General features: G+C 40.4%; 2 protein-coding genes across 2 annotated transcripts in view; one reads left to right on the top strand and one right to left on the bottom strand.

Moving 5' to 3' along the window:
* ATF1 (activating transcription factor 1) overlaps positions 1 to 22,295 on the top strand; it is a 364,083-nt gene that overhangs the window by 50,941 nt on the left and 290,847 nt on the right. The window lies entirely within an intron of this gene.
* Positions 1,358 to 21,965, bottom strand: LOC134490071 (transmembrane protease serine 12-like). The gene is made up of 5 exons (XM_063292954.1): positions 21,872 to 21,965; positions 20,938 to 21,139; positions 6,821 to 7,086; positions 2,304 to 2,446; positions 1,358 to 1,678 (listed from the first exon to the last, which is right to left on the bottom strand). The coding sequence occupies exons 1-5, from the start codon at positions 21,963 to 21,965 to the stop codon at positions 1,436 to 1,438; spliced, it is 948 nt and encodes a 315-aa protein (XP_063149024.1). The 3' UTR covers positions 1,358 to 1,435.

Raw genomic sequence — 22,295 nt, 5'->3', positions numbered from 1 at the left:
CAAAGCTAGACTGTCACCTAATGGACCTCTGTGGTTATCACCTCAGGAAGCATTTGCTAGAAGAGCAAATGTGGGAGAAACAAAGTGGTTAAAATATAAAGATTTATTACATTTTGAAGAAGGCAAACCTATGTTTAAGACAAGAGAAAAATTAGAGATAGAAGGTCTTTCATGTCACTGGTTTATTTATATGCAACTATTTGGAAGTTTTAAGTTGGATAAAAAGAATTATAGATTTGTAAATGAAATAACTTGCCTTGAGATTCAACTTTGTATGAATGATGAACATATTATTACCAAATTGTACAAGATGTTATTACAAATGAATTTGGAGGATGAACAAGTCAAGGAGTGTATGGTTGAATGGGCTAGAATCTTTGGGTATAATATTATGATGGAACAATGGGAAAAATGTGGACAAAAGGTTTAAAATTTACATTAAATTGTAATTTAAAGGAAAATTTTTATAAAATGATGTACTGCTGGTACCTCTAACACCTGACAAGTTATTGAAAGTGTTTAAGAATGTAATGGATGTTTGTTGGAAATGTTCACAGGGAGAAGGAACTTTTTACCACCTTTGGTGGACGTGTGAAAAAGCAAAGAAATTTTGGGACCAGATATGTATGGTTATTCAAAAAATTCTTAACGTAAATATATATATTTATACACACACACACACACACAGAGACACAGTATATTAAAAAAACAGAACTGTTCTTATTAGGTTTGATGGAGGAAGAATTGGAGAAACAGCATGGAAATTTGCTTCTGCATATGGCCCCTGCTGCAAGAATACCCCGTATGCTCAACAGTGGAAGGAACCACAAATACCAGCAACGGAAGAATGGATACTGAAATTAATGGACTTGGCACAAATGACAAAGCTAACTGCTCTAATAAGAGATAATACTGTCTCTAGATTTATAGATTTATGGCAACCATTTTTAAGCTATCTGCTCATGACAGAAAAAAATGAAGTTACGATTATGGGTTTTACTGAATAGTGGGTTTGTTTGGGTAGAAATAATGTTAATATGGATAAATTAGTTGTAAGAGATTAATTTATTTCAATTATATGTATATCTGTAATTGGGATAGCCGGAAGTCATTTCTTCGTTCTTATCTCCTTTCTATTTTCACATTTATAGTTTGTGTCTTTTTTTTTAAAGCTATCTTCTATCTTTACTGTATTTGCTGTTTCGTATTTTAACTATACTGATAAAAAAATAAACAAAGCTGAAAAAAATTAACTTCTCTCAAAAGTACAGTTGTCAGTGAAGAAATATCAAATCTAAAGTTCAAACACAGTAAACTGCATTGAATGGGCAATATTTTTAATGCATATATTAACTGTTAAAAGTAATAAATATTGCTAAACATGGAAACAAAAGTTGAAAAACCTGAGATATGCCGATCCAATAGGAGACTTTTTTCATAAAAAATTACAGAAAAGTATCCACCCTGCAGTCACAAAGAGTACATAAGGAGTCTTCATAGTTGTGGCTTTGTCAAATAAAATAGCTTGAGACTTTATCCACTTTCTATAAGCAGCTGTTTGTACATAGACTCCTGGCAACCTTGGCCGGCCACAACCCAAGCCAAAGCTGCCAATCCCTATCAGATAGTACCTGGTGGCATCTGGTGAATAGCATGCAAGAGGGCCACCGCTGTCTCCCTAGAACATAAAACACCAGGAAGAAAGTATCAGTGGAGGGTATTCTCAGCTATTACAGAGAAAGGTATTATTATCCAGCACATTTACTCAACCCATGAAGCATACTTTGCTTAACCACAGACTTCAAACCATAATTGGCTGATTTAACACAATCCATGTATGTATAAATAAATACATTATTTATAAACCTTAATGGCTGGATCCACACGTTAGACCGAGCTAAGTATTGTGGCTCCCTGTGTGTTCTCAGCAAAGAAATTGTGAACTACACCTTTCATGATTTGTCAAAGGAAAAACAGGTTTTCTATAAGATACACTCCCTCCTGGAAACAGGGTGGTTTGCCTTGGTTATATTGCAAAATGTACAAGTACTGTCAGTCTCTCAACATCTGATCGTGGGACTTCCAACTGCAGGCCTTATGAGCCTTTTCTGAAAGTCAGGTCCTACAATGTTAACTGCCAAAAAGGCATTATGTAAACAGTGACTAAGAGAAGCAGCCTTTAACCTTCTTACTTCCAAACTAAGATGGAAATCTAAATATTCTGAATGTAAAAAACTAACATCATTTTACAGAACTTGCATTATGGCATTTTGATCATGCTCTGTAATAAAATTCTATTTTACCTGACAAGCATCAACGCCTCCATTTTCAGAGCCAGCACAAAGCATATATTTTTTCACCATCCCCGCATACCAGTCATGTTTGTTACAGATTGATACTGGAATAACATCTACTTGTACTTCTTGTAATACATCTCTCTCTCTACCTAAAATAAAAATTCAAAACAAAACTGGAAGTATTCCTATTTTTGTTTCTGGCCAAAATGAAAAAAGGTTGGTTCAGATTATTCTTGGTGCTTCATAAGAATCTTAAACCTAACAACAGGAGCACACCTTGCTTAGAACTGGTGACCCAGTTACTTCCCAGAAGAAAAATTAAGGAATTCTTTCAGCACTTAAGATATGAATTTTATTTGGCACTTAACGCCAGGGGCGCAACTGGGGGGGGGGGCGCCAAAATGAGTGCTGGGGGGGCACCAAAATGGGTGTGGAATCCATGTTTGCCCGGGTGACACAGAACCTAGTTGCAGCCCTGCTTAACACGGCCACTATGTATACAGGGAGGTTACAGCGCAATGCTACCTTTCTGCCAGACTTCCTTTTCATTTTTTCCAACTGGCAAACATTTAACTGTTCAGTTAGGCAGTATTGAGGTATAGATGTAGTGCAATGAACTGAAAAACAGTTATGACTGGGAGACTTCCGGCAGGATCATGGCAGGCTGAACAGCTTTGCCCATGAACTCTGCTGGCAAAACTGGCATTGTGGCAGATCTTTTGGGTTCAGGCTGGTTTCTCCAATACTAAGGAGAGTTGAGAGTATGTTATATCTCCTTGTTATTATTCTTTTGCTAATTTTGAAGATTTTATCTTTTCTCCTACATGTTGAATCTGCCATTCTGAACTTTTACTTTCTTGCCGCTACTTTCTCTGGGGAACTATCTGTTATCTTAACTCAGTTCGGAAATTTTCCACCACCTTTCACTTTTGCCGGTTAAGTTTCTAGAGGGCACCAAAATTTACTGCCTCAGACATGGAGGATCTTAACCAGGCTCTCTCTGACTTCCATCAAGACATGGAAGCAGATATTAAGAAGATCATTTCTGATTCCTGCCAAATTATTATTCAAGACATTCAGAACATTGTGGAAAATATGTGGTCTAAAAGGTGCCATCTGGTTGGGGATGTTGTGGACGAAACTGAAGAATCTAACAGCGATGGACTTGTCTCTCTTAAGAGAGAGATCTGGGCTTCTCTTGAAATCCTGGATGAAATTGACAATGCTGAAGTGAAGAATTTAAATGGAGAAAATGAGCTGCAAAACATGAGCGAATTTGACTTTCTGATGCAATGCCATGGAAAAGAAGGGGTTATTATGTATGGGAGGTTTATTGAAGAGAAGTCTGTGTTTGTGAGGGAAGCAATTGGGCTGTTTGATTTCTTTAAGAAAATAGCTCTGTGCTTATTATGGGGATGCTGTATGTAAATGTCTTGGTCTATTTTGAAGTGGGTCAAGGGACTAAAAATATGTATCTGGATGGTCTTTTGGCTTTGGATGATTTTATTTATTGTTAATGACTGGGATTATGATTATTAAGGTTTTTTAAAAATTAATATTAATTCATGTTTCTTGTATTATTAATTATAATGGCAGACAATTTACATGCTTTCTTATTTTTGATCCTTATTATAGTAGACAAGAATATACAGAATAGTCGTAGGAAGGGAATAATTAAGTAACTGTTATTTTGGGGGGGAGTTGATTAGATGATTTATATTTTTTCCTTTTTTAATATAAGGGGAGGGAACAATGGCATTTAGCGATTTTTATAATGTGCTAAGGGGTTGACTTGTAGAAATAATGTGATTTTCGTTCAATATAGAATAAGGGATTGATTATGGGAAATTGCTGTATATCCTTGATGTTTAAAGTTGGAAGTCATTTCTCTTTGTAACCTATTTAAATTTTTTCTCTTGTGTTTTCACACTTTAGTTTACTTTTTCAAGTTTTTTTGTTTTTCTGTATCTTTTATCATTTTCTAAAAATTAATAAAATTCTTTTTTAAAAAATGAAAAACAATTATGACCATGTGAAACAATCTGCCCTTCAGGGCATCTATGATTATCCATATGGGCTGAGTGATCAGTTAACTTCCTGAAGTGAGAAAGGTGTTCCTGACAGGATCAAACAAAAACAACATGGTTAAAAGTTGCATCAGTCTTTTTAATGCAGATGATGATGACAGGATGATCCTGTCTCATGAGAGACATTAATAGGTGGAAACTAGTTGTAAAAAAATATGAGAATACAGACATTCCCTTCTTTCAATACTTGTAATAGAAATATGATTCTGGCAGGAGAAGCAGTTTTCTAAATATAAAACTAATGGTTGAAAAGTTTGGAAAAAGCAGATGAAATATACTAGATAATATAAAAAGACACAACCATTTTAGGCAGAAACGAAATATCCCAATAATACTTTATCCTTATGAAAAGAACTAGATAAGACAGGATGGTTGAGGAATAGGATGACTGTAGGAGACATCCTGAGAATGCCTTGGACTGCAAGAAGATCAAACCAGTCCATCCTCCAGGAAATAAAGCCAGACTGCTCACTTGAGGGAAAGATATTAAAGGCAAAACTGAAATACTTTGGCCACAGAATGAGAAGACAGGACACCTTGGAGAAGATGCTGATGCTGGGGAGAGTGGAAGGCAAAAGGAAGAGGGGCTGACCAAGGGCAAGGTGGATGGATGATATTCTAGAGGTGACGGACTCGTCCCTGGGGGAGCTGACGACCAACAGGAAGCTCTGGCGTGGGCTGGTCCATGAAGTCACGAAGAGTCGGAAGCAACTAAACGAATAACCAACAAAGGAGACAAAGCTCACTAGCAATTCTTACATGTGAGTGACCAAGGAGAAATGTCTGAAGGAGTCAATTGTGTTCATCTGCCATATGTACCATCACCAAACTTATTGTAAGGATGGAGAACCCAGGGCAATGGTTAATTGCACCTGGGTGCTCTAACCTTACACATCAAAGGGAAGGAAGGATAGAGGAGAGACTATGAGCAATGGAGGGGCAAGGGATAAGAAGATTGCAGATGGCAGCAACCCCATTCACAACTGAGAGGCCACCATCATGCAAGCTGTCAACGCAGAGGAAGGGGTGGGACAAAGAAAAGGCGGGAGGACAAAGGGGGGAGGGGGGAGGAAGCAGAGCCAGTTGTGGCTTTGACAGTCTGAGGTAAAGACCTAATAAAGAACTTTGCATATCCATCATGGCTTGTGCTGTGAGTTTCTAAAATTAGGCCTTAAAATAAAAACCTCACACTTATTCATCAATAGTTTTATCTACTCCACAGTCCCATGACAAAATGCGCAAGAGGTGGGAACATTGTTCCCCATTTGTTAAATGTTGTACTGTTAGGCACATTCTGTTTGAATAAGGTCTATGCAAAGAATACTGGATGGTCCCTGACCGGACCAACATATATTTTATATGAACACAGAACACAAAGTGCATCTCAGCACTGACCTGAACCATGTGTATTTTATCTAGACATATGTGTTCTAGGCAGAGATTCCCCAGGATTAGGAGAATGGGGAAAGCGGTAAAGTCATAAGTGATGGGGGCTAAAGGGAGGTATAGGAGAGGAAAGCATGGGAAGATGGAGAGAAGGGTGAGTGGGCCATTTGGATATATGTAGCAGCAAGGTGGCCATGATGCATGGCTCAGGAAGGCGTGAGATCTGGAGGAAAGGCAGAAACAAGTCTGCCATGCTGTGCTTAAATCCAAGCATGGTGGGGCAGCTGCAGGTAAGTAAAGTCATGGGAAGGAAGTGTAAAGGAGAGTAGAGTTGACCTTGGGCATATGGAAGGAATGAATGAGCCATCTAGGAGAATTTGCAGAAAAAAATTGGATACTCCTAAGAAAGAGAAAAGCATGAGGAGAAAACTACAAATAACTCCAGCTTGACATTGTTCAGTTTAAGATGGGGTGGAGAGAAACTTGGACAGGCTTTCAAGATTCTGCTGTTCTACTTTACTACAATAAAAAGCATTCCTGGAATCCCTGCTGGGCTCGTTTCTTGATACTTCTTTCTTACTTCACCTACCTCAAAGGGCTGACAGGAAGATGATGGGAGAGGTGGGCCCATGGCAATGCAGGGAAGAAGGGGAGAGGGGATAAAGCACACCGGTCTTGCCCTACTTAACCCACAAGAACCCTTTGGATTTCTCACAGTCACCAAGAAAGTCTGGGTCTCAGTTCAGTGGGAACATGACCCACCTGGAACAGTTCAGCCAAACATCTGAGCACAGTGTGTTTGTTCCCTACAAGGAACAGGACAATTTTCTATTTCTATTTCACCCTAAATACCACCCACCAATTAATAGTTTCAGCTGCATTGCTCCTCTTACTGAAGGGGACCACTCATCTATACAGTATAGATTTGCTTTAAATCAAATGGGAGATATAACATTTCCATCCACTGCCAAAAAGGAACATTCAGGTTTAAATCCAACCTTAGTTTCTCATTTTTAATAGACTAACAGAAAGGGGAAAGTAAAGACTTACCTTTTTCTGTTGTGTATCCCCATCCAGTTATAAAACACGGTGTCTCATCACTTAGAGCAACAGGGGCATCAGGTAAACAGATGGGCTGGATATACTCATTGAACCTGATAGACTCCATCAGTTTGAACAAGGCAATGTCGTTCTCAAAGGTGGCCTTGTTAAATTTGGAATGCATAATAATAGCCCTGATCCGGCTCTTTCTGGTATGGATGTGGTGTCTGGAAACATGGTGCATTCCAACCAGAGCTCTCCAAAATGAAGCAACCCTAGAACAGAATAAAGCCCTCTGTGGAAATTAATGAGAGCTGACGGTACTCATTTTCTTACTTTTTAAAAATTAATTTTTATTAATCATTTTTAGATATTAAAAAAAGGAGAAAATGAACAAGCAAAGGGAAAAAAAGGAAAAAATAATTGATGCAGAGATATACTATCAGTAAGTGGACAAAGTGGTTACTGAGATTGTCAGCATTGATGGAAAATTAACCATAATGAAACAGAATACATTAAATTATTTTATAATTTTTTTAAAAAGGATTTTAGAGATCTTTTTGAATCTCTGAGCTGAGTGCCAAAGTCTCCACTATTTTGCCATTTAAGGATACCAAAAAAAAAAAAGGGGGGGGGGTTACAAACAAGAAACAGAACTAAAAACATTATAGGTAAATACTTTGTTTCTAACTTCCTCTTAGCTGTACTCTGACTGATATACTATATTTATAAATATTTAAAATGTTCATATATTTCTGATTTTGGTTCTTTGGTCAAATTCTTTTTCCTTTTAAAAAACTGTACTTTAAATGCTTAAATTTGCCTTGTTGTGTAACATGTAATATACTGTATATCGAAGCCATTTTTGCTTAAATTTGGTTAAACTTCTGTTGTGAATATATGTTGTTAATTTTGCCATTACTGCATATTCTCCTAGTTTCAGTTCCCAGTCTGGTTATCTTTTTTCCAGTGTTGTGCTAGATTTATCTTTGGAGCTGTGAACATGTATCTTAGTAGACTGTGGGGGTTTTTTATAATATGTCTTGGAATTATGTTTAGTTTAAAAAAATGTGGTTCGTAGTACTGTGCATTTCTTTCCAGTACTTTGGAGTTTTTTTACACGCCAACCACATACGATAAAATGTTCCTTCTGTCACATGGCATTTCCAGCATTTATTACTAAATGATTTCGTCTATTCTGGCAATTATTGATGGATTTGTCTATTTTGGGAATTTTATACCATCTATAAAACATTTTCCGTGAGTCATGCTGGCCACATGACCCGGAAGTGTCTATGACAACGCTGGCTCCAAGGCTTTGAAACGGAGATGAGCACCGCCCCCTAGAGTCGGACACGACTGGACTCTACGTCAAGGGAAACCTTTACCTTTACCTATAAAACATTTTATACCAGTTTTCTCTTAAGTTGTAATTTGGGGTAAATTTTATAGATTCGTTGTGTAATTCTTCCCATAATTGTGTTGTGACAGAATTTAGTTTGCATCCATTTTATCAAACAATTTTTTGTTCTGTCTGTGTCCTATCTAAGTAACAGTTCGTATGTACAACCTAATACGTGATCTTGATTCTGTGTAAGCATTTCAAATTCTGTCATTTTTCTTGAAAGCTCTCCTTCATTTTTTAGATCAGTTTTTATTCTTCCAACAGTTTGTAGGTACATCAGCTATCATATATACCGGTCTTCGCCAAATAGTTCTTGCTGTGTCTTTAGTCTATTCGGAGGACCATATCTATATATGTTCACGGACCTTAATTTTTAGGAGCTCTTACTTCATAACCTGTACCAAACAGATAGCACGGAACTAAACTCTGATAAAAGATGAGAGGACAGTTCATGGGACTTACTTCTGTAGTGGAGACAGGGCATTTCCATTGTGGGGCATCTCCCTCCCACCCATCCCAGAGGCAGGGCTAGAAGATTCTGACACTGCTTTCTCTGAGGAGGTAACTCCATTCCCAGTTTTGAAATTACAAACTAGAAGGGGAGACCAAAGAAAAACTACTTGAGAAAAATAGGAATATAGGATAAATGTATGAAAACTGGTTGCTGAAGCCGATGAGGCCACCGATGGCGCACACATTCTATCACTGCTTCAGAAAATAAGACATCCATTCCATTTTCCTACAGCAGAGACATGGTACTCCATAGTGGGACATATCACAGCTTATGTCTAAAGGGCTCCTAGTCCTCGCTAGGAAAACATTTTGCAGCTCTGTCCCGCTGAAGGATGCTTCAGTCAAAGCATCAGAAATAAGTCTGTAGTGTTTGAAACAGAATGTTTTTTATTGCTGTCTTTGACCAGCATTACAAATAATAAGAAAAGAGATTGCTACAGAAAACCCATTACCCAAAAAATTATCATAAAATAGAAAACCACATCTAAGTCAAAGTTTTGTGCAGCTGTATGGCTGAGTAAAGGTATCTGGCAATCCAGAATGTGAGTGATTCATTAAATAATGAACATACTGTAAAATGTATCTGTATGACCCTCAAATTTAGAAATAATTGGGAAGAGCAAGTTTGGATTGAATTGGGAGCGAGTGACCCATTATTCAAAACTCAAATGGGTGGCTTGGAATGTGTAGATGGGCCATCCTTTAAGTTCAGTGAGGCATAAGCTTTTTTTTTTGTGGGGAGGGCTCATTGATAGAACTGATAGCAGTGATTAGAGCTCTTTTAGCAGCAGCCCATTACCCATCTATGCTTTTGTCTTAACAGTTGCTTAATCACAGCTTCTCCATCTGCCTGGCAACCTGATTCTGAATATTCTGAATAAGCAAGTTATAGTATTCAAATAACTGAGGGCTTGTCCTACTCCTTATAATCAATGTATGGTTTTTCATTCCAGGGGCATTTAAAATGTTAGAGAAGAAAGTATCCCATTTTTCATTCCACCTTACATATAACAATCATGTCTATATTTCAACATGTGGGAAAAATATATCTATGGGTTGCACTGATTTAAAGGGGATGCCTAAGAGAGGAAATTATCACTATCTCGGCATGCCTCAACTTTCACAAAATTTATGCTAGGGAGAGAGGCCAATAATCTGTTGACACACAGGACCCCAACCAATAAGTAAATTCTGCAGGTCCATCACTTTTTACAGCCCCATTTAAAACCCACAGATCAAAACAGGTAGCCAGTCTGGAAAGGGATTGCAGATCCTATCCTTGGCCAATGGAAGAGGGAGGGGCAGAAGCCTTCTTCCACATCAGGAGGGGAACTAGGGTAGTGAGAGTAAAGGGTTATAGCATCTGGTCCCTTCCTTGCATTAAGGTGTGTGAAAGGTCCCCTGTGCAAGTACCAAGTCATGTCTGACCCTCTGGGGGGACGCCACTTTCACCTTTTCTTGGCAGACTATAGCGGGGTGGTTTGCCATTGCCTTCCCCAGTCCCCCCCTGCATTAAAGTCCCCTTCTAGTATAACAGAAGCTGAAGGGTTAGACACAAGGCAATCTTCCAAGTAATTATTAAACTTTTTCTATAGTTGCCATAACTGTGAATGTTTGCGAAAGGCAGAAAGGTACAGGTAGTCCTTGATCAACAATGGTAGTTGGGACTGGCAACTCCGTCACTAAGCAATGCAGTTGTAAAATGTGATGTCACATGACTGCCCCAACTTATAATGGCAGTTGCAGCATTCTGGATGCCGTCATTAAGTGAATCTTGGGCAGTCATTAGACATGATGTCACATAATCGCCATTCGCTACCTCCTGCTGGCTGTCCCATTGACTTTGCTTGTCAGAACCAGCAATGAATGTTGCAAATGGCAATCATGTGATTGTGGGATGCTGCGATTGTCCTAATTGCAAGCCAGTTGTGAAGCACCCATATCACAATCACATGAATAGCCCCGCCCTAGAGCTCTCCCAGATTATTTCCCCTTAGGTTAGGTAGAGTAGCTTTAGTGGAGTCCTTGGTGCTCTCTGAGCCTTGTTGTTTTCTTGCAGACGTTTCATTGCCAGACTAGGCAACATCTTCAGTGCAAACAGGGGGAGGGCCTTGCTCTCTGTTTATATACAGTGGCTTGCCCTGCTTGTGTTGGTGGGGGTGTTGTTCTCTCCTTGGGAGTTCTTTGATTGGGCTGTTGTTTGCTGCTTGGTTGATTGACTGGGTTAATAGTTCCTTGATTAGGGTGCATTGTGCTGTTTGGTTGTTCATCTGGTGTTAATCCTAGTGTTGATTTTTGCATATCTGGGTGTTGATTGCTAGCAAGGACATATTCTTGTCTTTTGGCTTTTCTATTGTCTCTTTTGAATGGTATGTAAATTTGTTTACCTCTATGTGTCTGCTCTTCAGCAAAGGATCGTTACCTTGTCCTGGTGCTGGAGCTTGAGCACCTCAATGATGCCATGAGCTAAACCGTGAAGGGCCACCCAAGACGGGAAGGTCGTGAGAGAGAGGTCAGACTAAATGCGATCCCTGGGGAAGGTAATGGCAACCCACCCCAGTATTCTTGCCATGAAAACTAAATGGATCAATACAACCAGAGATATGTCAGTATACCATTGGAAGATGAGACTCCCAGGTTGGAAGATGGTCAAAATGCTACTGGGGAGGAACAGAGGATGAGTTCAACTAGCCCCAGACGTGATGACACAGCCGAAAGGACGGCTAGCGGCCGACGGTGCTGGTGGTGAATGGCGAATCCGATGTTCTAAGGATCAACATACCATTGGAACCTGGAATGTAAGATCTATGAGCCAGGGCAAATTGGATGTGGTTATTGGGGAGATGTCAAGATTAAAGATCGACATTTTGGGAGTCAGTGAACTGAAATGGACTGGAATGGGCCACTTCACATCAGATGACCACCAGATCTACTACTGTGGACAAGAGGACCACAGAAGAAATGGAGTAGCCTTCATAATTAATAGTAAAGTGGCTAAAGCAGTGCTTGGATACAATCCAAAAAACGATAGAATGATCTCAATTCGAATTCAGGGCAAGCCATCTAACATCACAGTGATCCAAATATACGCCCCAACCACAAATGCTGAAGAAGCTGAAGTAGAGCAGTTCTATGAGGATCTGCAGCACCTACTGGACAACACGCCTAAAAGAGATGTGATTTTCATCACAGGAGACTGGAATGCTAAGGTGGGCAGTCAAATGACACCTGGAATTACAGGTAAGCATGGCCTGGGAGAACAAAACGAAGCAGGACATAGGCTGATAGAATTTTGCCAAGACAACTCACTCTGCATAACAAACACTCTCTTCCAACAACTGAAGAAACGGCTTTATACATGGACTTCCCCAGATGGACAACACCAAAATCAGATTGACTACATCCTTTGCAGCCAAAGGTGGCGGACATCTATACAGTCAGTAAAAACAAGACCTGGAGCTGACTGTAGTTCAGATCACGAACTTCTCCTTGCACAATTTAGGATCAGACTAAAGAGATTAGGGAAGACCCACAGATCAGCTAGATATGAGCTCACTAATATTCCTAAGGAATATGCAGTGGAGGTGAAGAATAGATTTAAGGGACTGGACTTAGTAAATAGGGTCCCGGAAGAACTCTGGACAGAAGTTCGCAGCATTGTTCAGGAGGCGGCAACAAAACACATCCCAAAGAAAGAGAAAACCAAGAAGGCAAAATGGCTTTCTGCTGAGACACTAGAAGTAGCCCAAGAAAGAAGGAAAGCAAAAGGCAACAGTGATAGGGGGAGATATGCCCAATTAAATGCAAAATTCCAGAGGTTAGCCAGAAGAGATAAGGAATTATTTTTAAACAAGCAATGCGCGGAAGTGGAAGAAGACAATAGAATAGGAAGGACAAGAGACCTCTTCCAGAAAATTAGAAACATTGGAGGTAAATTCCAGGCCAAAATGGGCATGATCACAAACAAAGATGGCAAGGACCTAACAGAAGAAGAAGAGATCAAGAAAAGGTGGCAAGAATATACAGAAGACCTGTATAGGAAGGATAACAATATTGGGGATAGCTTTGACGGTGTGGTCAGTGAGCTAGAGCCAGACATCCTGAAGAGTGAGGTTGAATGGGCCTTAAGAAGCATTGCTAAAACCAAGGCAGCAGGAGACGACGGCATCCCAGCTGAACTGTTCAAAATCTTGCAAGATGATGCTGTCAAGGTAATGCATGCTATATGCCAGCAAATTTGGAAAACACAAGAATGGCCATCAGACTGGAAAAAATCAACTTATATCCCCATACCAAAAAAGGGGAACACTAAAGAATGTTCAAACTATCGAACAGTGGCACTCATTTCACATGCCAGTAAGGTAATGCTCAAGATCCTGCAAGGTAGACTTCAGCAGTTCATGGAGCGAGAATTGCCAGATGTACAAGCTGGGTTTAGAAAAGGCAGAGGAACTGGAGACCAAATTGCCAATATCTGCTGGATAATGGAAAAAGCCAGGGAGTTTCAGAAAAAGATCTATTTCTGTTTTATTGACTATTCTAAAGCCTTGGACTGTGTGGACCATAACAAATTGTGGCAAGTTCTTAGTGGAATGGGGATACCAAGTCATCTTGTATGCCTCCTGAAGAATCTGTATAACGACCAAGTAGCAACAATAAGAACAGACCACGGAACAACGGACTGGTTTAAGATTGGGAAAGGAGTACGGCAGGGCTGTATACTCTCACCCTACCTATTCAACTTGTATGCAAAACACATCATGCGACATGCTGGCCTTGAGGAATCCAAGGCTGGAGTTAAAATCTCTGGAAGAAACATTAACAATCTCAGATATGCAGATGATACCACTTTGATGGCTGAAAGTGAAGAGGAACTGAGGAGCCTTATGATGAAGGTGAAAGAAGAAAGTGCAAAAGCTGGCTTGCAGCTAAACCTCAAAAAAACCAAGATTATGGCAACCAGCTTGATTGATAACTGGCAAATAGAGGGAGAAAATGTAGAAGCAGTGAAAGACTTTGTATTTCTAGGTGCGAAGATTACTGCAGATGCTGACTGCAGTCAGGAAATCAGAAGACGCTTAATCCTTGGGAGAAGAGCAATGACAAATCTCGATAAAATAGTTAAGAGCAGAGACATCACACTGACAACAAAGGCCCGCATAGTTAAAGCAATGGTGTTCCCCGTAGTAACAGATGGCTGCGAGAGCTGGACCATAAGGAAGGCTGAGAGAAGGAAGATAGATCCTTTTGAACTGTGGTGTTGGAGGAAAATTCTGAGAGTGCCTTGGACTGCAAGAAGATCAAACCAGTCCATCCTCCAGGAAATAAAGCCAGACTGCTCACTTGAGGGAATGATATTAAAGGCAAAACTGAAATACTTTGGCCACATACTGAGAAGACAGGACAGCCTGGAGAAGATGTTGATGCTAGGGAGAGTGGAAGGCAAAAGGAAGAGGGGCCGACCAAGGGCAAGATGGATGGATGATATTCTAGAGGTAACGGACTTGTCCCTGGGGGAGCTGGGGGAGTTGACGACCGACAGGAAGCTCTGGCGTGGGCTGGTCCATGAAGTCACGAAGAGTCAGAAGCGACTAAACGAATAAACAACATGTGTCTGCTGATGGCTGCTTTGTCTGAGTGCCAGGCTTCCAGGAATTCTCTGGCGTTTTTGGATTTGGCTTGGTTCAGGATGCTGTTTCCCAGCTGAAACTATGGTTGAGTCTGTCCATATGTTGTGAGATTAAGGAGTTCTCATCGTGTCTTCCGACTGCTAGTTGGTGTTTGTGGATGCGCTCTGCTAGTCTTCTGCCTGTCTGTCCTACATAGTGGCTGTTACAGTCCTTACGCTGTAGGTTGTAAATAACTCGTTTTTTCTTCTTGTGCTACTGGGTCTTTTGGGTTACTTAAGATGTTCTGAAGAGTTTTAGTTGGTTTATGTGCTATGGTGATGTCATGCGGTTGTAACAGTCTGTTGGTGGTTTCTGAGATGTTTCTGATGTATGGCAGTGTTACCTTTTCATAGCTTCTGTTGGTTGGGCTGTAGTGGGTTGGGTGGTGAGGCACTTTTTGATAAAGTTGAGGGGGTATCCATTTTGCTGGAAGATGCTGTACAGATGATCTGTTTCCTTTTTCTGGTGTTCTCGGTTGCTGCAGTGTATAAGTGCTCATCTGAATAATGTTTTTACACAGTTGTTACTTTGGTAATGGAGCACTTGGTTGGCATGGGTGGCTTTCCTGTAGACTTGTGTTTCTAACTTGCCATCATTTCCTCTACTGATGAGGATGTCCAGGAATGGCAGTGTGTTGTTGTTTTCTAAAGCTACTAAAGCTACTAAAGAGTAGTTTTAGTCTGGCAAGATTCTGTCTGTACAGCATTAGCAAATAAAGAACTGAAGTTTGGCTTGACTGATTCTTGGTCATTCTTGGACTGGGCCTGACACGTGACCACGGAGATGCTGTGACAACCACAACGAGGACTGGTCATAAGTCTCCTTGTTCAGTGCCATAACTTTGAACAATCACTGGTTGTTAAATGAGGACTACCTGTATACCTTAGTGAAAAGGATTGGAATCTCTGTAATATGTAAATGCAAGGTTATCACCCAAGAAGTATGCTGTAGTGGGGGGTGAGCTTTGCCTATAGTGTCACTGAGATTAGAATTGCTAGACCTTTTAGGTCTACCTCTCCTGTCACTTGTGGATGTCCTGACACAGCTAGCATAATAACCATCTACCCTAAAATTCTCCAAGGAAAAAAGGATGTCAAAACCAGGTAAGAAATGGGTAAAAAAAGAGGTATCCTGCCTTTGAGTACCAACCTGCTGTATTCCAGGGGCTTAAAAGTTGGCATGAATCTGCCAATTGCCAATTAGTTTGACTAGGGTGCATTGTTATATTAGTTAAAACTCTAAGCAGTAAAGGTAGTTAATTTAGTTCTGGAGAGAATCCTATACTAATTGAAGTTATTAGTAGTGGACTTGACTTATAATTACTTTCATCCTCCTGCTCTTCCTCCTGTTGTGAGCTGAAGCTGCTGTCATTGGTTTCATCAGAGGGCAGAGATCTCATTTGCTGGGAGTAACATATACTGGCAGCAAGTGTAGATCAGGGGCAGAGAAACAGCTGTTTGTGGGCTACTGGTACAGTAGGGAGGGATTGAGCATTTGATGAAAATAAGTGTTTAGGGGCATCAGAGGGCAAATCCAATAAAGCTTGTTTCATAGATTCCAGTCTCTGTATGATTTGGGTTTGGTCTTCCTTAGTAATCTGTCTAAAAAGAGATTTCACTAAGGTTTCTTTTGGAGGATCCTCATATGTAGTCAAGGATTCATCATTAGTAGATGCCCAGTTTTTTCCTAAAAATACCTCCACGACTGTATGAGGACTAGGTGGTCCCCTGTTTTTCTTAGCACTCTGCTGATACTAGGATGTTAGACTACCATTTCTGGCATGGGGTTGCAGTTTAAATTCAGTTTCTTGTACAGGGTTATGTTCCAGCTCTGTGTTGATCCCCTGTTGCTGATCCTCAAAGAATTTTTTTCCTTTCATACAATGCTCATGGTTCTTCAGTAAATCACTATTATGGTGAAAACAAGATTGGGTCAATTGTAAAATTTGAGTCAGTTGTGAATTTTTTTTTCCTGAGGGCCATTTATTGTAGCTTCCAGGTATTCCTTTTCTTTAGGAAATATCTGCTAACTTCCTGCTTTAACGGGAGAGTTAATTTTTACCTGTATTGGGCTCTCTGATTAACTCAGTTGTGTTGTTATGTCTATGAAAGTTAAGGGGTGTTCCTCTGTAAGGTCATTTTGTGTTGTCAGTTCTTACTGTCCAGCTGCAAGCAATTTGCAGAGACAAGTTATCTGCTCATGCTTTAGGTTGCCACAGCTTCTCTTTTTGTGAGCCAGTGGTCTTAAGGAATTCAACTGAGAAGTTGGGGATATATACTCCTGTACCTCTCTGCTGGACACTGGAGCTAAGAGCTGAAGTATATTTGTGCAGCCTGCAGCTTTCATCAGCTTTACCGTCTTCAGCTTATACAAAATTTATTTTTCTTGAGGGCACAAGGACAATTGTCCTTCTCTTCTCTGTTCTGGAGATTTATGTTTGGATGAGCTGGACCAGGGACAGAGCTGGGTATGGTGGTCTTCCTCTTGCTGTATGTCAGCCCTTTAGGTCTGTGCTTTCTTCCAAGTGCTGTTAACTCATTTGGTTGGAGACGAGGCTCTGTGATCCAAAAGGGGAAGGGCAGCAGCATCTCCGAAGACCCAAAAGTAAGGACAACTCTCTCACCTCCACCGTGGTATACATGACACTGCAGATGTTGGGAGAGTGAGTGAATGATGGCTGTTTTGTTATTCCACCTGCTGCTGCCATCTATACCATTATCAATAATCAACAGATCAATTCTGTTTAGAGGGAAAACAGCTATTGCCTTTAGCCACTTGAGCCCCTAACTTAGAGGGGTGGAGTGCCACTTTTATTGGTGAGTACAGTTTGTCTCAAAACCTTTCACTGGCAGCTCTCCTCCACAGGGTGGATTTACAGACTGTACTGCAGAGGCAGGTATGTGCTTCCTTCTTAGGAGCTCCCCCTGGTGATTTTGTTATATACCACTCCAGGAGGTGTTTTAGCTCATCTACTTTATTGTTAGTTTCCATTAGCTGGCCATAAATGGAGGTCCTTGTATGTGCGGTTAGTAAAAAGTTTTTATCTACTAACTCTGTATCAGAGTCAGGGCAAGGGGGTTCAGATTTCTATTCCTCCCCAATGTCTAACTGTACTCTTTCCTCTTCACTCTCCCAGTCAAGCACTGCATATTTATTATGAGAGTTATAAGAATGTAACTCACTTGAACAATTAGAATGCTATACATGATCTTCTATAGTGGATCACTTAAGATTTTTAGCACCTTTCTGTATCTTGAAGCTCTTCCTGCATTGTTTCTTAAATATATCCCTGGTTTTCCTCTTACTCTTCTTTGACTTAGTTCGGATATCCTCTTTCTTGCTCTTATGCCCCTCTGGCAATGGCGGATGGGTAGTCGACACAGAGACAGAAACCATTCTCCTACTTGCTCTGCACGGTGGTTAAAAATATTTGCAATTAAAAATAAAATCTATGCAGTCTATCCATCATGCTTCTCAAGATATCAGCCCAGACTTCCCATTAGAGGAGAAGTAGAATTGAATGAGGAATAAGAATAAAAATAAAAGACTGACAAATTGATAACCGGGCATTGGTGGGAGTAGACATAAGAATAAGGTAAAAGTGGGGAAAGCGTAATCAAATTGAGTAAGTAAAATAAACTGATAAAAATTGGCTTTTAGAGGGAGCTCTTGACAGTGTTACATCAATACCATCTTAGCCCCTCCCTCCTTGTCGGGAAGAGAAATACAAGGTAAGATTGGTCATTCCTGGGAACACCTCTGCTGCTAAGATTAGGGATCCATGAGTTTTTTTTTTTTTTTAATAATAATGTTATTAAAGTTTACACACACAAAGATAGAAAACTAATACAAACTAAAAAAGTATAAAAAGTAAAGAAATACAAAGAAATACAAAGAAATACAGAAAAAGAGAAAAGACCTAAAAAAGAAGATATATAAAAGATGACCCCGCCAGACAAGTATAAACAATTTCAGTAAGTTAACACCTTCTCTAATAAGAAAAAGATAACCTCTTCTTCCCATATCTCATCCCTTCTTAATAATCAAAATATAAGAAATCATTATTTAATGATTAGCAAGGATCTATTAAGAACTACCAGAGATAGCATATAAATTTTAACCTTAATTTAAAAACTCCATTTTATAAACCAACTTATCCCTTCCTCTGAGAAATGAAACAAAAGAAAACTCTCTTCACTTATAGACAAATCTTTAAAGCCTCATCATTTAGTCTGACCAAGACAAAAAACCCATTAATAACTACCAGAAACCACCACATATAAAATTTAACCCTGATCAAATAGATTTACTTTATAAAGCTTCTGTTTACTTTTAAAAAGCTTAATCTTTAACCCTGTCAAATAATGTCACCTAAGTTCATTTCTTATCATGTCTTTGTTTCCTTTCAGGAACAGTCTCAATAATTTCTGTTTGTCTCCTACCAGAAACAACTTCACTGGTTTAACACACTCCTTTTGTGAATCCAAGATAAAAAGTCTTTCCAAGTCACTCTTCTGATTTATTATGTGTATGATCCCTTTCCTTTGATTCTCCATTTTGACATCTTTTTCTATATCACTCTTGTACTCTGGAATTTTTTAATCAATTTTCAAAACCATGGCATCTCTTTCCATACCACTTTTGTGATCCTGCTTCAAATCCACATCTGAAACAGCCCCAGTCTCTCTTTTATCTGGTAGCATCTGTTCTTCTAGAGCAGGGTTTCTCAACCAGGGTTCCGTGGAGCCCTAGGGTTCAGTGAGAGGTCACTAGGGGTTCCCTGGGAGATCACAAGTTATTTAAAAAATTATTTCAAATTCAGGCAACTTCACATTAAAGAGGTAGGTTTCATTCTTTAGTTTTAGTTTAAGAACACTGTTAATGCATATATACAGGCCTACACATGAAAAGAATGTAATAATTTTTTAACTTCGGGCCTATATTTGAGTCTGAATGTGCAGGGGTTCCCCAAGGCCTGAAAAATATTTTAGGGGTTCCTCCAGGGTCCAAAGGTTGAGAAAGGCCAATTGAGGTTCTGGAATGATATCCTCCCATAGCCACAATTTCAGAATCTTCTAGCCATGCCTCATGTGAATGAGAAGAAAACACCTAATATGGAATGTACTTGCTCTGCTAAAGGAAACTGTCTAAGAATATTCTAATAAGCAAAACATTACGATGATCAGTTCAACCTGCAAGCAATTATTTTAAAATGTCATTTTAAGAATTCCACTCCAATCTGAAATCTCTTAATAACCTACTTGTCAATAAATACAGCAACATCAATATCATCCAGTAGAACACTCAGTGCCAGTTACTGCATAAGTTCTATTCGTTATTAAATGAAGATGGAATTAAATTAAGATAGGAAAGAAATATGAATCATCCACTGAATCACAGCTGAAACTATTAAGGCCAGTGTTCAAAGAATAGACAGTTTAAACCCATGATCCTTAAGCAGCAGCCTTATTGGGCTGTATTGGATTCCTGTTTTGTAACTGAGGACAACTACATAAGGAGTCTAATGTTCATTACATTCAGTGTTAAAAATCCCAAGGGGTACAGCTAAAGTTTTGGGATCCCAGCCAATGCCTCATTTCATATATCCTTGTTTTTCAGGATCCACAAAAGTCATATTTGGAAATAGAAATTCTGAGGGAAGTAAACATGTTTATTATTAAAAAAGGAACATAGTACTCAAGTAGAAAGGCTACAATCTCTAATCATTAGCCATGAATGAAGATATTATTTCTCCACTCTGACAAAAGATCATAGGTTTTTATACGCTTTTATTTATAAGAAAAAATCTCAAATTCATGAAAATATAACCTTATTTAAGGTTCATCTGAAGTTCCAAATAGAATGTCTGCTTAATGTAACTAAGGAAGCAACATATGCCAACCTCAACCTGGCTTTTCAACAGCTGGCTAGATTTGACCAATTATCCTTGGGTCCAGTTTGTTCCAGTCTTCCCCTCTCAGGCATTTTGCTCCTGAGACTTCCTTAGTTTTTGTTCTGGATACTCCTTAACCTATTTTTTTCCCCTTCAAACCACCTTCTTTCTTGCCCCTTAACTTCAGTTTGCAGCTCATCTAGTTTCAGCTTCCCTCCCTTAGACTATATTTCTTCCAATAATGTTTTTTGTTGGCTGCTTTATCTTTCTCCCATCCATTTTGATTTTACTCAGTCATAGCCTTACAATAATGTGCCAATATCATTTTTGTTCACACCTGCTTGTATGAGAGTAGAATTAACTGAAAATCACATAAAGAAAGGCTGCTAGTTTAGACAGGCTTTTAATGTTGTGGTTTGCAGAGCTATTCCTCAACTAATCTCATTTTGAACTGGTTTGGGATAATAAAAGATAATGTCAGCAACAGATATTTTTCTAACACTAATATTCTAGTTACCCTGATGAACAAGTTTGGGAGGTTGAGATCAATTCAAACATATTTCTAAATTCAGCCAATATAGGCTAACAAAGCTTTTCTTTCTTCTAGATTGATAAGAACAGTTTTAATACGGAAGAGAATACATACGTCCATTCCTTCATGCAGTGTGCTGCTGTCAACACAGAGTTGTGATTAATTAATGATCCACCACATACATGGACATATCCTTGACCAAAACGATAAAGCTGAAGACTAACTTGCCATGGCCACCCGCCAAGCTGAGCATCATGTCCACCAATAATTCGTGTCCCTGTTGCTATGTCATCCACAACTGGCCTCGTTCCACAGTCTAGGAGGCAAGAGAGACTTTCAACGGTGCATGTTTTAAGGATCCTCCCAACACACCCCTTGCTCAGCAGCAACACGTGTGAAGTAGATGCTAAGAGCAATTAAACAGACTGTGGTTGCAGACTATGGGCAAAGCCAGCCTTTATTTTAAACTAGAGGCACTTCTGATTTGTGCCAAATGCAGGCATCATGAAATACACCTCCAATCCCCACCGCGCGTATTCCATATTCCAGATGCCCTTCCTTCCGTTTATTCTCCCCATCCACATATTCCTAGTCACAGCCATGCAAACAACCCTTCATCCCACACAGCATCAACTTCTTTCGGTCCTATTTCGTCTCAGCCGTGAGGTCACTCGCTGCCACCCGACCCGGGTCAGCCGTTACGGAAGTTTGCAATGCTTTCCAGGGCGAGGAGACCTCCTACTCCCGAGCCGACGTTTTAAAAGATCCCACCAGCCTCGATGAGCGGGACTTCCACCTATACACCTCACCCACCACCTGTTACCCCCCCTCGCGGAGCTGCACCTAGTCAGGTTTGCGCGCCGACCGCGGAGCGCGGTTGTAAGGAGAGGTTGTCGGGAGTTGTAGTTTCGGCGAGGCAGCCCTCGGGAAGACAACTGGCGGCGCACGTGCCCTTCGCGGCTTACTGGCGAGAGCGGTTGGACCGCGGTCCTTCGACGGCTTCTGCCTGTATGGCGCATTCAGCCCTCCGCTGGAGATGGGGGCTTACCGGTTGTAGGAATCACCGAGGCGGCGGCTTTGGACGGGGCTTCACTCAACAGAAAAAGCAGCGGAAAGAGCGGCGCGCAAAACCGCCTCAGCATTGTCGGTCCGGTCCAGAAAGGAAAATGCCGCCCACTGCGCGCCCTCCCTCGCTCTCCTCCACGGCGGGAGGGATGCTCAACGCCAAGGGACGCTGGGAAGGCTCCCGCGGGCTCCGCCTGGCGTGGCCGTTGCGACGCGCCAACAGGAGGCCAGGCGGATAGAATGTGGGTGGGGGGAGAAGCCCACCTGGGATCGCGAGCGCCAGCCCCGCTGTTGGGTGGAGCGGAGGAAATAAGTGGTTCGCGATTTCTGAAGAAGCTGGGTGAGAGGGCTTCTTTCTCCATTATCTGAAAGCAGTTACGGCCTTCCGGAAAGGGCTTTACCGCAAG

This window comes from Candoia aspera, chromosome 2 (assembly GCF_035149785.1).
Source record: "Candoia aspera isolate rCanAsp1 chromosome 2, rCanAsp1.hap2, whole genome shotgun sequence".
Classification (NCBI taxonomy): Eukaryota; Metazoa; Chordata; class Lepidosauria; order Squamata; family Boidae; genus Candoia; species Candoia aspera.
Note: the sequence above shows the minus strand (reverse complement) of the source record. Positions and strands in the feature narration are given on the sequence as shown.

Coding starts and splice junctions, on each gene's coding strand:
- LOC134490071 (XM_063292954.1), bottom strand. CDS start 21,965: ATGCTGAGGCGGTTTTGCGCGCCGCTCTTTCCGCTGCTTTTTCTGTTG. Junction 2,447..6,820: donor GGGATACACAACAGAAAAAG/GTAAGTCTTTAC, acceptor TTTTTATTTTAG/GTAGAGAGAGAGATGTATTA. Junction 1,679..2,303: donor GAGGCGTTGATGCTTGTCAG/GTAAAATAGAAT, acceptor TTTATGTTCTAG/GGAGACAGCGGTGGCCCTCT.